The sequence below is a fragment of the Pelecanus crispus genome, chromosome 11, assembly GCF_030463565.1.
Source record: "Pelecanus crispus isolate bPelCri1 chromosome 11, bPelCri1.pri, whole genome shotgun sequence".
Lineage (NCBI taxonomy): Eukaryota > Metazoa > Chordata > Aves > Pelecaniformes > Pelecanidae > Pelecanus > Pelecanus crispus.
The window spans coordinates 27,967,177-27,981,339 of NC_134653.1; the positions used below are offsets into that span (position 1 = coordinate 27,967,177).

At 40.7% G+C, this 14,163-nt stretch overlaps 1 protein-coding gene across 1 annotated transcript; it reads right to left on the reverse strand.

Moving 5' to 3' along the window:
- Positions 1-223: 223 nt before the first annotated feature.
- LOC104033230 (solute carrier family 2, facilitated glucose transporter member 11) lies at positions 224-9,483 on the reverse strand. Its single transcript, XM_009485813.2, has 12 exons — positions 9,460-9,483; positions 8,429-8,527; positions 7,516-7,676; positions 6,516-6,640; positions 6,045-6,174; positions 5,284-5,432; positions 4,700-4,887; positions 3,550-3,660; positions 2,901-3,002; positions 1,901-1,976; positions 767-894; positions 224-430 (listed from the first exon to the last, which is right to left on the reverse strand). Exons 1-12 carry the CDS (start codon positions 9,481-9,483, stop codon positions 224-226), a joined length of 1,500 nt encoding a protein of 499 aa, XP_009484088.1.
- Between the last annotated feature and the right edge of the window lie 4,680 nt (positions 9,484-14,163).

A 14,163-nucleotide genomic window follows, 5' to 3' on the forward strand; every position in this document is an offset into this window, starting at 1 on the left:
TCTAATGTCTTCCTGCTACAGAGCTGTTCTAGGAAGGAGCCATTTGCTCTCAGCACGAAAAGCAAAGATTAATATAAAATAGGAGTACTTGTATTAATGACAAGCTATCTGTGGATTACTTTTTGGATTACATTTTATTGAGAAAAGTCCATGTTAAGGTTTAGCTTTCAGTTCAATTTTGAGACACAGCGTTTTGTCAGTGGAAGTTGCTTATAGTGGCCTATCAGAGCCTGGTGCAGAATGTCTTTCCTTCAGTAGCATTTTTCTCCACAGTCTGACGATGTTTCTTCTTAAATTGTCGTGTTTTGAATTCTTCTGTGATTTCGGAGGTTGACTTCCCTTTTGTTTCTGGGAGGAACATGTAGATGAGAACCGCTGAAATGACCAGGACAGCAATAAAGATGAGGAAGCAAAAAGGACCAAGAAGCATCTGGAAATAAAAATACAGTAAGATGAGTAATTTCCTCGACAACACTTGCTCCTATAGATTCTTGAAAATTGTTGATTTGTCCCTGTGAAATGAGGAATAAGTCAATTTTACAGAAGGAATATTTATTTATCTTTTCAATCTATTCTTGAGGCAGCAGAGGATGTCTGAAGTTTAGGGAAGTGTTTTACATAAACGGCCTCCCTATGCCAGTAGCAATAAGGGATTCACAGCTTTAATCATCTACAAGGCATTTCATCCTACTCCCTGTCCAGACCAGCCTAGAAAACCAGTTTGAATTGATGGAGTCAACGAGAAGATTTGAATCAAATTACATACGACAGCAAAGGGGAAAATCATTCCAGTGAAAGTGAGGCCTAGCCAAATGACGATTCCACCAATTACAAAAGCGGAGGACCTTGTTGAAAGGGTGAAGATTTCATTCATGACAGATGTAACGGCTCCAGCTGAGGAAAAAACATAAAAAAGCAATAAAACCACTGTTGTAGTTAACCATATTCCTCAAAGTAAGTGAACTGATGTCAGTGGTCAAACACAGCCCCAGTAAGTCACGTTACTGTGAGATCATGTATATTTGGGCAGCACAGCCATCTCTATCTGAATTTCCCTACAGACTTCTCTTACAGTCCATGGAGATGGACACCCCTGAAGTGCAGTTTCTATCCACCTAATATGTATAAAATATGGAGATGAATGGCCCTAATGGCCTATTTCTCTCCATTGCCCATAGGAGACACCTGGGTTCTGCTACTGTGGGCATTCTGTTAGGTTTTCAAGACATCCATCATCCTCATATACAGTCCTTACAATAATAAAGGCTGCCATTTGAATTTGGAGACTGTAATAACTAAAAGCAGTGTTTAGTCAGGGAACTTTCAGAGTAAATTTTGGTCTTAGGTGAGCATGGTCCTAAATAGAGAGCTGTAAGTTTGGTTCTGGCATTACCAATGTAGGTGATTCAGAGTGACATTAAGAGAGGATGAGAAAGGACAGAGCAATGCTAAGAGACAGACTATGCTTGCTATCAGGTATCAGGATTTTACAGGTGAGTTGAGAAAACTCTGATATTTTAGAAGAGGCTACCTCTGCCCTTAGGCAAAGACAGAGATGGACCTGTTGAGCCTGTATGCACTGAACAGCATTCACACCCTCCAAAACAAGTCTTAGTGAATTGATTAACAAGTATTTTTTTGGCTTGACCCTGTAATCCAGTGAGAGGAAACAGGGTCCTGATTCATCAGGGTCTGAGTAATTTCAAATAATTTGTTAAAGAAATTGTTTCTTGGGTTGTTAATTCATCAAAAATTGGGAGTCCCCTGATTTCAGTCCAAACTGAGCTGTTGATTTTCAAAGATATATTCACACAGTCTAGTTCTACTTCCATACATCCATGGCCTGTGCTTCTCCATGTGGTCCAAGGATTCCTGTTGTTGCTTTTGTTATCGTACTCACCTGGTCCTATTCCATAGGCAATGATGAATAAAAAGATGAGAATAACACTGCAGTAACGCATCCAGAGGAACTGATCCTAGACAAAGGTGAAAGGAGGGAAGAGAATGAAAATTATTTTATAGCTGTAGCATGGCTGATCCAAACATGTAGGAGAAGCAATATTTACGAAAAAGCCCATGACACTGGGCTCTATAGTAGGTGCTCACTAGAACTACTTATCTCTCTGTACTGAATAGAGTGGAAAGCCAAAAGTAGCCTGCAGTGTCATATCTACAGAGGTGATCTGAACTGCACCCAGCTCTGAAAAACAGGTAACAAATTACAAGCTAATTATAGCATGGAGAAAATTGTTACTGATTTAACCTAATTATCTTATTGAATTAGACAACTTCAGAGAAATGTTTAAATCTCTTGTGAACCAGAAGATACCTGTGAAACAGAAAGAAGCTGAAAGTTTATGGGCTTAGACCAAGATTTCAATGGAGTGCAAAACACTGGCACTACTGAAGCCATGACACTGGGTTCCTCACTACTTTCCACCATCCTGGCTGGAAGTAGCTAGAGAGCTGTACTATATAGCTGGATCACTTGTATCAAGGATGGAAGTTGGCGGTTGTCGGAAAGGTCAGTACGCACTCCTTCTGCTGCAGGAGACATGGGATAGCAAATGGGAAAGGTGACAGCAGGGACGCTCATCTAGGGATTTAAAGGACAGCAGACAAGACACAGGTGAGGTTTGGAGAGGTCAGGCAGGCAGAGAGTTGGAGGAAAGCTATGGCAAGCCAATGGTTTCACAAAATGTTTTTCAGTGACTATTCGAAAGCCTGATTAAAGAAGATGAACTACAGGGCAGAACAAAAAAAGCCTTTCAGAGGAGCTGTGAGTTTGTATTCAGACGATAGTCTGACCTACTATTTTGGACATGAAAGCTAAGGCTGACTATCTGCCATCCTGCACAAAGAATTCTTTAAAGGTCCACCCCAGAGAGACATTTACTTACGCTCAGTAGAAGGCTTGTTTCAAGCAACACCAGTATCAGTGCCATCAGCAAATAACCACCCCACAGGAGTATCCGGCGTCCAAAACGATCGATAATGGAGCTCTGAAGAATAGGAAAAAATTGCATATCACTGGAAGCATGTAAATCCAGCTGTCAGCTGTCTAACAAATGAAGCATTCTTCTTGAGTTCTTTTTAGAGAACACAAATCATATTGGTACCAAGTTTGGTATTTTATTGAGTTCCTTTTAGCCTCTCTAATGCTGTGAGTTACCATTGCTGCCCAGCATTGCAGCTACTTTTTCATAAACACTGTAACCAATAGAAGCATGCTATGATTCCATCTTAATATATATTTATATACAAATATATCGAAATAAGTATACATATTTATGTTTGAATGACATTTCATTTATATCTCTATGAAAAAGAGAGGGAATTTTATAAGAAATTGTGGATAATGAAGATGGGAAGGAAGATGTAAAAGGTGGGACAAAATCTGGAGGGGATCGTAACAACCACTTTACAGATTTATGCAGTGCCACAGAAAAATTCTGTAGCTCACAAAGAGAAGATTAATTTTCTTTGAGGAAGAATAGACTCAACTCACATGTACTTTAACTCTTAAAGCCCCAGAAAGATTTGACTTACACAGAATATGATAGAGATGAGCTCAGAGATTGCAACTCCTAGAGATACATACGGGATTATGCTTTCGTGCAGGCTGGCTGTCTGAAAAATTTCTGAGGTATAAAAGGTGATCTGGGAAATAAGAAACATTTTTAAAATGAAGCATAGTCCTAGATGTGATGTGTGCTTATCCAGCATCATTTTGAATTAGGTTTGTCATCACTGCAAAAGCCACAGTACATTACTGGGGTTTAGTGGAGGTGACATACCTGCTTGAGATGTGAAAAATCAGAAGATTAATGGAGATTAAAAAAAGGGATTTGAAAGCCCAGAAAAAAAAAGCAGTTGAAAGGAGCATACTACCTGTAAGACATGAAAAAAGATGTTGTTTTGGCAAAGAGGAAGAGGAAAGGGACAAGACGGAGTGAGGAAAAAGAAAAGCAGACCTCAGTCATAGCAGATCATACATCATCATACAGTTGATTCTGTTGCCCTTTTCCAGTTGCTAAGCAGAAGCTGCTCATCTGCAAGGTCCCTGATGGACTGGGCACCATTTCCCTGTCAGCAGAGTGCCTTTTCTGCCCACATTGCTGGGAACTGTAATGAACAAGCTCCAACAGAGTGCACAGCTTTAAGCAAGGCTTATGGAGAGAGACCCACAGGCAAGTGATAAAAATGACACCCAGGGGAATGACTGTTAGCTTGGGCTGTATTGGGCTCAGCCACTTTGTATGCGGAAACAACTGGAATGAAATGGCTTAATGGATAAATCTCCATTATCAAATGGAATGAAAGTTGGATGGCAATGGCTGGCCACCTGCTACTGCAGAAGTCAAAGAAAGTGGAGATGGAAGTCTAGATAAATAGATCTCTGGGTTGTAGCAAGCCTTAAGGTATTTATAACCCTACAGAGTCTTTGGTAATACCAGCAGGGGAATGAAAGCAACAGTGCCCTTGCAGGAACTTCTGCTGGGCTGAATCTCTTGTATTCCCATCCCAGAAGTTCCCTTAAAGGTATGAAGAATACTAGTGGTGATACCACAGAGCTTCACAGGCAGTGGGGTCTGTGTGAGAAGGAATAATGTAGATCCAGAAGAAAGTGACAAGTTGGAATTGTGGCGCTTCCATTACTTAATAGTAGGTCTAAGCATGGAAATAGGGTATACTCAACTGCACTTAGGCCACAGAGCTGTAGACTCAGTAAAAGGAGGAGCATGATACTCAGCTGTGGATATACAGATGGTTCTTTCAGCACCTCTAGGACATTCATGATTTTAGTGCCTTTTGTTACAGCCTTTTCTTTCATCATGTCATCAAACTCTGTGTGATAATTCCCTTCTCCCCAGAGTTGCTTCATGGCTACAGAAAAGACAGAATGAAGCATACTCCTCCATCATCTGATCCACTCAGTTCTGTGTTTTTCAACTTTTAATGACATTTGCGACATTTGCAGTTCAGTCCATGCTTTGATTCATCAGTCACTGAGCAAAGAACTAGAACATGGCTTACTGGAACATGCTGAAGCTGCCCTGGAAAATGGCTTTCAACTTGCTGTAGAGGTAGATCTTAAATATTTCTGATGACTCCTTTTAGTCTGGAGTAATATAATTCAATGCTATGATCTTTACAAGATCTTTAATCACGTAATTATCAAGAAATCTGCAGTTGGCTAATAGAAAAGCCAATCCCCTCTATTAGTGTTACTTTCCCAAGAGGTATGGTTTAACAAATTAAGGATCTAAAGTTTTATTTTACCTTTCAAGCAACCAGCTTTGTCTCCTTTTTGCAGCAAGAGATAGGGAGGGGACTCAGGAAAGAATGGCAAAAAGAGCAGTTGAATCAATGCCACCAACCCAGAGAAGGACAATAGCACATTCCACATGTCTTCAGTTCCTAAAAGATCTCTATGAAAGCATGTTAGAGTGTATTTATAGTCCAGTACAATAACAGTCTATAACTAGTTTGGTATTTTCTAGATCCTAGACTAGCTAAAGAGACACAATATACATACAGACCTTGAAAAGATAAATTGAAATAGAAGATGTTTAGGACAGGGAAAGGAAAATAGACCAATATTTTATTTCTACTGCAAGACTGAGATTTTTCTTGTAATTTGAATATTTTCTAAAGATCAGTGGAGTTTGAATATTCCCACAACAGCTCTCTGAACCAATACTGCAATTCTACATGTTACAAGAAATTAGCAGACATTTCAGATCTCAGAAGTTTTCTAAGAGAGTTTACATACAATCTTTTCTTATTAACTTCAGCAGAGAGACCACACCTCCAGAGATGGATTCATACTTTCTCAAGAGAAGGGTCTTTCCTCAGTGAATGACAAGGGAACCTCAATGACTGGTATGGAGTAGATGCTTCCTTTTTGACAGCTGTAGTTAAGCAAAGTAAAGCCCCCATCCTTAGCGTATGTCCATTTCTAGGACTGGAAGAACAACACTTTCCTGCCCTATAGAAGACAAATAAATAGAAAATAGGATAAGAAGGAGTAGCACAAGTACCGTAATCCAAGAATTCTTGCTACTGCTTTTCCTAGTGCAAGAAACACAGAGGAGGTCACATTTACAAATCCACGCAACTTCTTAGGTGAGATCTCTCCAGCATACTGAACATGTGCAGTCATATGTATTCCTAAAGTGAGGAAGAGATGAGAGAGCTAAAACTATAGAAAGCAAGAGAGAGGGTCCCTTTTCATTTCACCTACAGCCAAAGGTAGCTCTCTCCTCTCTCTGAACTGTTTGCTATATATCCTCCACAATAATAAGCTGAAAATGTACCTTTTACTTTAAGCAAGATTTTTATCTAATCCATCAGCTCTCTCTCTCAACAAGACCTCTTGAAGGCAAAGGACAGCTCATCTTACCTTTCCCCAATCTGTTCCTTGTTCCACTGGGGTTACTGTGCATGCCCAGGAAGATTTCTGTATCCACCCCAAAGAAGTCACATTAACATGGAGTAGTGGGGAGTCCTACCAGCACCGATGCCCTCGAGGAAACGCCCAATCAGGATCATCTCAAAGGATTTGGCTCTCCTACTGAAGCCAGTATGCAGTGTGGCTACTATTAGGACCACATCGTTGAACAGCAGACATTTCTTCCTGCAACAGGAAACAACGCGTGGGTATGAACCATGGTTTACTTTTTGATCTTTAACTAACATCTCTCTGTTCTCCTCTGGATCTACAGACCAAGCCATGGCCATGTTTAAATCCATGGCTTATAGGACAACCATATCTGATTATGAAAAGACATGAGGTCTTTGCAGGGGAGTGGAAAGGGAGAAGCTGCATTCCTCTTTTCCATGCTAATATGTAAGCACATCATGAAGCTGAAGGAAATTCCTGCAGGATAAATACTGATAAGGAATGGTCTTTTTCACTTCTTTCCTGTGGGTGAGGCTCCCATCTCAAACATCCATGTGTCTCCAGAACAAGGCAAATCCTACTTCAGTGAGAACGTTCTTCACTGCCCATGTCAAGCTGGAGAGTTCTGGCTTTGTCCTTTATGGCCACCCTCAGAGAGATGGTTCTGAATGTGGCCTGAGGGACTTCTGCTTATCTTTGATGAAACTCTGAGGAATCAAGCTGCACAATTTTTTTAAAGGTTGTGATCAATTAAAAAAAAAAAAAAAAAAAAGCTTTTGCCTACAGAATATCTATCCCCTGCACTACTGCAGTGTTGTTGGGCTCCCTAGGGCATTACTGCCCAATAAAGAAATTTCAGAGATTTATTTGTTACTAAATTTTCATCAAAAATACAGGAATCTTATGGCTCAAAAAACTGTGACAAGGGAATCAGAAATAGTTGCATATTCTTGTCTGTCTAATATACCTAGCTGTAGTTATACATGCTGAGTAAATTCTGCACCAGAAGGGGGCAGTGAGAATTCTGACAGCCATTATATCAGGTGAGTAATATTAACTGCTCCCCTTGTTGCAGCCCTGGTTAGTGAGCTGTTGAGGAATATACTTACTTTCCATATTTTGCAGTCAGGTACCCACTACACAGGCACCCTATCATTCCACCTACACAGTACATAGACACGATGAAGGACCACAATAATGTGAGCGTGTCCTGATGCAGCACAGAACCATATCGCTCCAGCCAGGTTTCGTTGATAAACTTCTGAATGTACTGGGACAGAAAAAGAGATTTTCATTCCACTGAGGCACTAATCACAATAGTTCTTCACTGTGTTTATAACTTAAAAAAAAATTAGATTAATAGCAATTCTAAAAGCATGGCTATGGGACGCTTGTTTGCAAATTAGGATTGATATCTCCTCTCATACAGCCTAATAGTGTAACAGAACCTTTCAAAAATTAATTATGCTCTTTAGTCTGTTGAATCCTGGCTCTCCTACACCAAAATATTGGGACCTTTTCTTGATTCTTGTGAAGCGCAAATGTTCTTGAGTGCAAGCAGAAGATGGAAAAAGAAAAGAGCTGAACTGAAGGTTGAGACTCAATCAGCTAGTTTTTAACCTTTTTCTCCATGGCACATTCTTTAAGGAGGGTGCTTCAATATATTGTTGCCACACATTGTTCATTTTTAATTTTAGAGATTTTAGAGAGGTTTTATAAAAGAAAAAAATAATAGTTTAAGGAGCCACTGAAACTTCCATTGTCCCTCCATTCAGCTATAGACCACAGCAGGAATATTATTGCTTTTCCATTTTTTTCAGCCTTTCTGGTATTCTGTAGGAAGTTGTCTTTGGAGTACAGCTCCTAACATTCATGCAAACTTGTTTGACAGTATGGGACCAAAAAGAGGTGGGAATAAACTCACATAGCAACACCTAACAGATTTTTAGAGCATCTTCAAAGTGTAAGGCCTACTCCCATGAAGAGCAGTTACAGATGTGATTTTATGAAGGCTTTGCTTACCGGAGAAGCATAATTGATCACAGACATTTGAAAACCAGATAGGTGAGTTCCACCAATTCCTAGCACCATAATCATTAGCAATAGCTTCCAGTATTGAACCTGCCGAAGATGATGAAACACATCCTAAGTTCATGATACCAGCATGGCGGTTAATTTATGAGATCTTATATCTTCACATTTCTATGATTAAGACACCTTTAAAATGCAGAAACCCATTTTGAATTTTTCAATAATTAAGCAAAATTGCTGGGAAATTGTTAAGATGCAAATCTGCACATTCTTTATGTTCCTCTCCTGGTTATTAGCAGCCTGAAAAGATGCAGTTTCTAATTCTGTTAATTCTGCTAGCCACAGAAATAATAATAAAAAAATCATAAAAGCCTTATCCAGATTGTTTGTGTTTGCTTTTGTACTAGGAAGAAGCTACAGCTTTCTTGAATCCCTTTTTTCCTTCAACTTTGCCTCCTCAGAGACTGGTCACCGGTTTCCAGAGATTAATAGTCTGTCCTCTTAAAACTTATTTTGTTTGCATTTTGCTTTTATTATCCCCATAGAAAACTGCATCTTTAGAGCCCCTACTTGAATGACCTCTACTTGAAACGCTGTGTTTCCATGAGGTACACTGGATTTAGAGCACTCTTCACAAGCACATGTTTTCAGACATTTAGTCAGGTCACACTCTAAACAGATGAGTATCCTCAAATATCCTTGAGAGTGCAGGGCAGTAGAGTGGGAGGGGTTTTTCTGTTTTATCTTTTTTGTTGCTACTATTTTCTCTGTCTTCCTCAAAATGCCTATTCTTTCCTGCTTTCCCAGGTCCTCTTTTAAACCTCTCACTCTTTTGTATTTCTAATATATTTTCTGGAGATGCCATGTAGTCAGCCTTATTGCTGAATCAGTGTTATCCGCAGCATGTGCTCTGTTGCTCATTTTTATTACAAGAAAGACTGTTTGATTCCCTTTGCTGTAATCTTTAAAGATCATGCTGCTGTTAGTGACTAGGGCTAGAAGACAAGAATTTGGATACTCACCAGGTCTGAAAGGAAACCAGCCATTTCCCCTTGAAAACCTGCCTGCTCTGAGAGCCCCTGTCAAGTCTGTCAGATGAGAGATATGTTTTCTACACTTAGATTATAAGAAGTTGGGATCATAGCACAGAAGTTAAATTCTAACTATGTGGCCTTTAGTGAATTGTGTCCTCCTCCAACACTGGCCAGGGACTCTTCTTGCTGGTTTAATTATTGTAAGACCCAGATATGCCAAGCTGATTATAACATTGGTAAATGTTTATCCTTGTATTGGGAGCATTCCCCCCTACTTGCACTGCTAAAATGACTGTGTGTTCCTGTTGTGTGAGGAGCAGGTGGTGCTACCATCTTTCCTTCAGGGGAGCAGAGTCCCTCTTCACCTCTCTGGCATGCCTCTGCTTAAGTAGAGTGTGTTTTCCTTCTCTCCAGTCTACTAGAGAGATAAGCCACTTCATGTTGCAGCTGAGCTGTAATGCCTGTCTTCTTGCACGCTATACAACTTTTGGTTGCTTGAAGTGATTTGAACAATTTCCCAGTTGCAGGACATGAAGTATCTGAATATGGGCATGGAGAAGGAGCCTGGTCCTTGCTAACACCTAGTTTTTATAGAGGGTCACGCTGTTTCCAGAACCACTCAGAAGCCTCACTATTACCTCTCTATAACAATGGAGATGGCCCAGTGTGTGCCAGAGACGGATGCTCATTCTGTTCTGGCTTGAGAGTTGATTTTAAGAAGTATTTTCACCTTAAAAAAATTGATTTTGAATCAACTAAAGACTTGACTATTTACAAAGAGTGTAAGTTAATTCTTGTTTCTTTCAGGCTTCTATATATTACACATAACATTTTGTACTACACTGAGTACAACATAGTTCACTCTATGCTACAAAGATTTAACTGCCTATGCTTAGTGCCAAAAGGGGAGGTGGGAAGGTGGAGTTATGGTTCTGAAGGCAGCAGAAACTTTGCTCAGGAGCACGGTGGAAGGACTGACATTTCTCCTACAGTTTCCTTTTCACGTTACAGTGACTGACAACAGCCCCATGCTGTCCCCTGGGCCATGTGCTGTGCAGCACAGGGCAAGCTTGCTGAGTCACACCTTGACCTTCCTCCTCATTATGTCCCAGTAACACTCTCTCTCCAAACCCTCTGCCCGGGTGTCTTGTTGCACATCAGTACAGTGAAATAATTCAAGGAATTCTTCCTTCCACTCATTCAGTTTTCATTGTTCCTGAAATCTTCAGCACCTCCACATCAGCTATGGTTGTGTATTTAATTTCTTCCCCGCTCAACATAGACTCCTCAAATGTTATCACTTCATCTTCTAAAACACCCCAGAATCTGCCTTTCTCTTCAATCACTACTGCAAAAATCCCTGTCTTTGTTTAGGTTTTCTCTTGCTTCTTTACAAATTCCTCCTCTCAGTCTCTAGTCACTTCAACATTGGCCACTGCCCTCCCCTCAGCCAAGGATTTTGCTGTCACAGAGAAGAGAGCAGCCAGATTGTACAGCTGTCCCCTGTCCTCTCTTACCACCACCACCTACTTTATCTTCTAGGATCAGACCAGAACTGTGTCCAGCACAGTATCCCAGAGCTGTCAGTCGCAAATAGCAGTTGTAGGCAAAGCATAAGAACTGAGCAAGTGTGCAGTGATGCTTTCCCTGTGCGTCTTCCAGGCCCCAGTGATGCGCAACCCTGAGACTTTGTCGGTCAGGATGGTGTCTTTATATTTGCTTCTTCCACGCATTTACTGAGGTCCTCCTTGAAATCTTGTAAACTTTTGTTGTTCCCAACTCCTGTGGCGGAAAGGTCTAATGAGATACTTGAACAATCCAGTGTTGCTCCTTGCTTTCTGTCAGGACACACTAAAAGCTACTTTTGAAATAATTACCCCTCTCTTTTGCTGTTTCTCTCATTTTATCTTTACTTTACTTTTAACTTCTTCTGCTTTCTGCACCAAATTTGTATGTCATATCTCTGTTTCCAGACCAGACCTTTTCATGCTGTACTGTCCCTTGCAAGTCCATTTTTATTTTTCTTTTCCGTCTCAAAGGGGTTCTGCCAGACTAACGGCAAACCATTTTTCTAGACTCAGACAGCTGGGTTCAGGCACCTTAGAGTGGGGCCATGGGCAGGGAGCAGATGAGCCTGAATGAACTAGAGGGGAAAGGAGGATTTGTTCTTTGAGCTGACGATGGAAAGCTTGGCTGCTGGAAGGAAGGACACACATGGCAGCTCTGGGTCTTTCTGGAGGGGCTTTTAAACACTCTGTCTGTGGCCAGATTTTAACATCTTGTTGATCAAACAGTCCCTGTAGAGCCCTGTTCCTCTTCCTCCTGCTGTCTGTGTTTCTCCCAGAATACTAATACTGCTGTCTCATTCCTACCTGGCCTCACACTTTTGTTCAGTGCTGTAATATGGAAAAACCAAGATTTTAATGCCTAGTATAGTTCTTATTTTCCTAAAGAAGAGGACAGGACGATTCTTTCCACCTAGGATTTGAACACTACAAGAAATGTGCTTATTCCAGACCCAGTACTTAGCTCACCCAACACCCTTGGCTTGGAGGCATTTCATTTTCAAAGATGCCATGTGTTGCGCTTGTGTGATCCTGGAAATCAAATAGATACACTGCAGATTAACATGTACTTCTTTAACCTTTATTCCCAATCCATGTTAGTTTACGGCAGTGTTAATGATTTACCACTCTTTCCCTCTTGCAGACAATATTTACTAGTAGGAGGGAAGAAGGGAAGAAGTCAGGCATGCTGGACAAGATCACTCTGTAGAAAGACATGTATAAGGAAATGAGATTTTAGTGTCTTGTAAGACATTAAAAACTTCCTCACTGGGAACCAGTAAGGTTGAGAAAGACCATATCAAATAAAGACTTCTAAAATAATCAAGGTCTTACCTAATCCTTTCTTTTCAAAATACTTTAAATTATTCTTCTTTCCCCCCCCCCCCCTGCATTTTTGACCAGAAGAAGGAATATATGTTGGTTCTTGCTGTGGTATTGTGCAATCCATGACCTCCGGCCTTGAAACTATAAACTTTGTCTAGCTTTTTTTGTAATATAATGATTGTCATAGGAAGGATGGCTGTGCTGGGAAAGTCCACTGCTCTTGGTATTAGCTCTTGGCACTGCTACAAACACTGTTAGAGGACGGTGTGAAGATAAAATAGCAGGGGCCTTAGGGCTGTGAAAGAAACTGCCACTCAATATTCAGGTCCTTTTGCAAATTTTGTTGTGCAGCATCTGCAACAGTCAGTAGTGAAGCTCTCATTTCCAGAACAAGACAGACACAATATTCCTCGACCCCAACAACACACTCCCAGAAGATGGGCTCTCCTCTGTCCCTGACTCTTCAATCAATGAAAACCAAATGCAGGCATGAACAGTACAATGTGTTTTCCTAGTCACTGCTTTTTTATTTCTCTATCAGTAAACTGCAAAGCAAGACAAAGAGCAAGAGAGTGTCACATTTTGTAGCAATGAATACAAAAGTGAAGCCCTTTTTACCATGTTTTGTAATGAAAATGTGGAGTATTCAGAGACCTGGGGAGAGAAGCAAATACTCAGACATACAGATTGGGTTCTCCAGGAGAGGCACCACTCTTTTTTGTCTCATCAGTACCAGTTACTCTTGGGAACTCAGTCCCATTGAAACCCAGTGTTCCTCCTCTCTGACATGAAATAACTCCAGGCTGAAGAGATGTTACGTAGTCATTGCTAATGAAGGAGGAAAACCTGCCCACTGTGGATTACCCCCCTCATGATTTCCTGCAGCTCTGCTTTCTTCACTCATGCTTTCTTTCAGTGCTGACATATCCCTGTTTGTCCCAATAGAAGAATCTCCAAAATCTAGGCAATATACCTGATTACCAAGCAAGAGGTTTGGCTTGAGGTGACAGGTTGTGCTTGCATGCTTCTCTAGCATAGTAACTCCTTTACACCAGGACCTTATACCTCCTTTACACCTTTTTTTCTTCAGACGTAGCAATGACCTCCCCCCGCCCCCCCCCCCCAAAAAAAAAAGAAGACCATGCTGCAGGTCACAGAAGTGTGGTCATAAGTTCCTCAAGAAAGTCCTAATTGCCCCTATACCATGTACTTGCTCTCAAGTCTAATTGTAAGAGGCGGAAACACTGCATACCAGTTCTGCCTACTGATAGGCAAGGATTCTACTGGATTCTTCCACTGGATTAAAGAGCTAAACACTTATTTTCTTCTGGACTGAAGTTCCTTCTCTTGGAAGGCTCAGCAGCACTGACTTGTTCATCGGAGCAAATAATTTCAATGTGAAATTGTTTCTTCTGTCTTCTTTTTCTCTCAGTTTCACAAGTATGCTGTACATCTGAACCTTCCACACTCACTTCCTCCAATAACTGTGGTGTCCTGGTTTTGGTAAGAAAAATAGCAGATCCGGTGTTTTCAGCTTACACAGCTGCTAACTTGCAGGGACTGAAAAAGATCTTATTTCTTCATACACTGTGTTTATTTTTTTTCTGCAGAGGATTTAATTCAGCTCATATTTCAGCAGCTGGAGAGAACCACCAAGTGTATCCTGCACCCTGCACTGCAGGTGATTATTTTTAAAATACACATTTGCGCTGTTTATGGAGCAATGGATTGTCTCTTGCTTAGTGATGCTTCTGGGAACTACAGTAATAAAAGAGCAAAATACAGAGTGGAGAGTTTGTTA

Coding starts and splice junctions, on each gene's coding strand:
- LOC104033230 (XM_009485813.2), bottom strand. CDS start 9,483: ATGGCTGGTTTCCTTTCAGACCTG. Junction 5,433..6,044: donor GCAAGAATTCTTGGATTACG/GTACTTGTGCTA, acceptor ATGCTTTCATAG/AGATCTTTTAGGAACTGAAG. Junction 4,888..5,283: donor CAAAGCTGGTTGCTTGAAAG/GTAAAATAAAAC, acceptor TCTTTTCTGTAG/CCATGAAGCAACTCTGGGGA.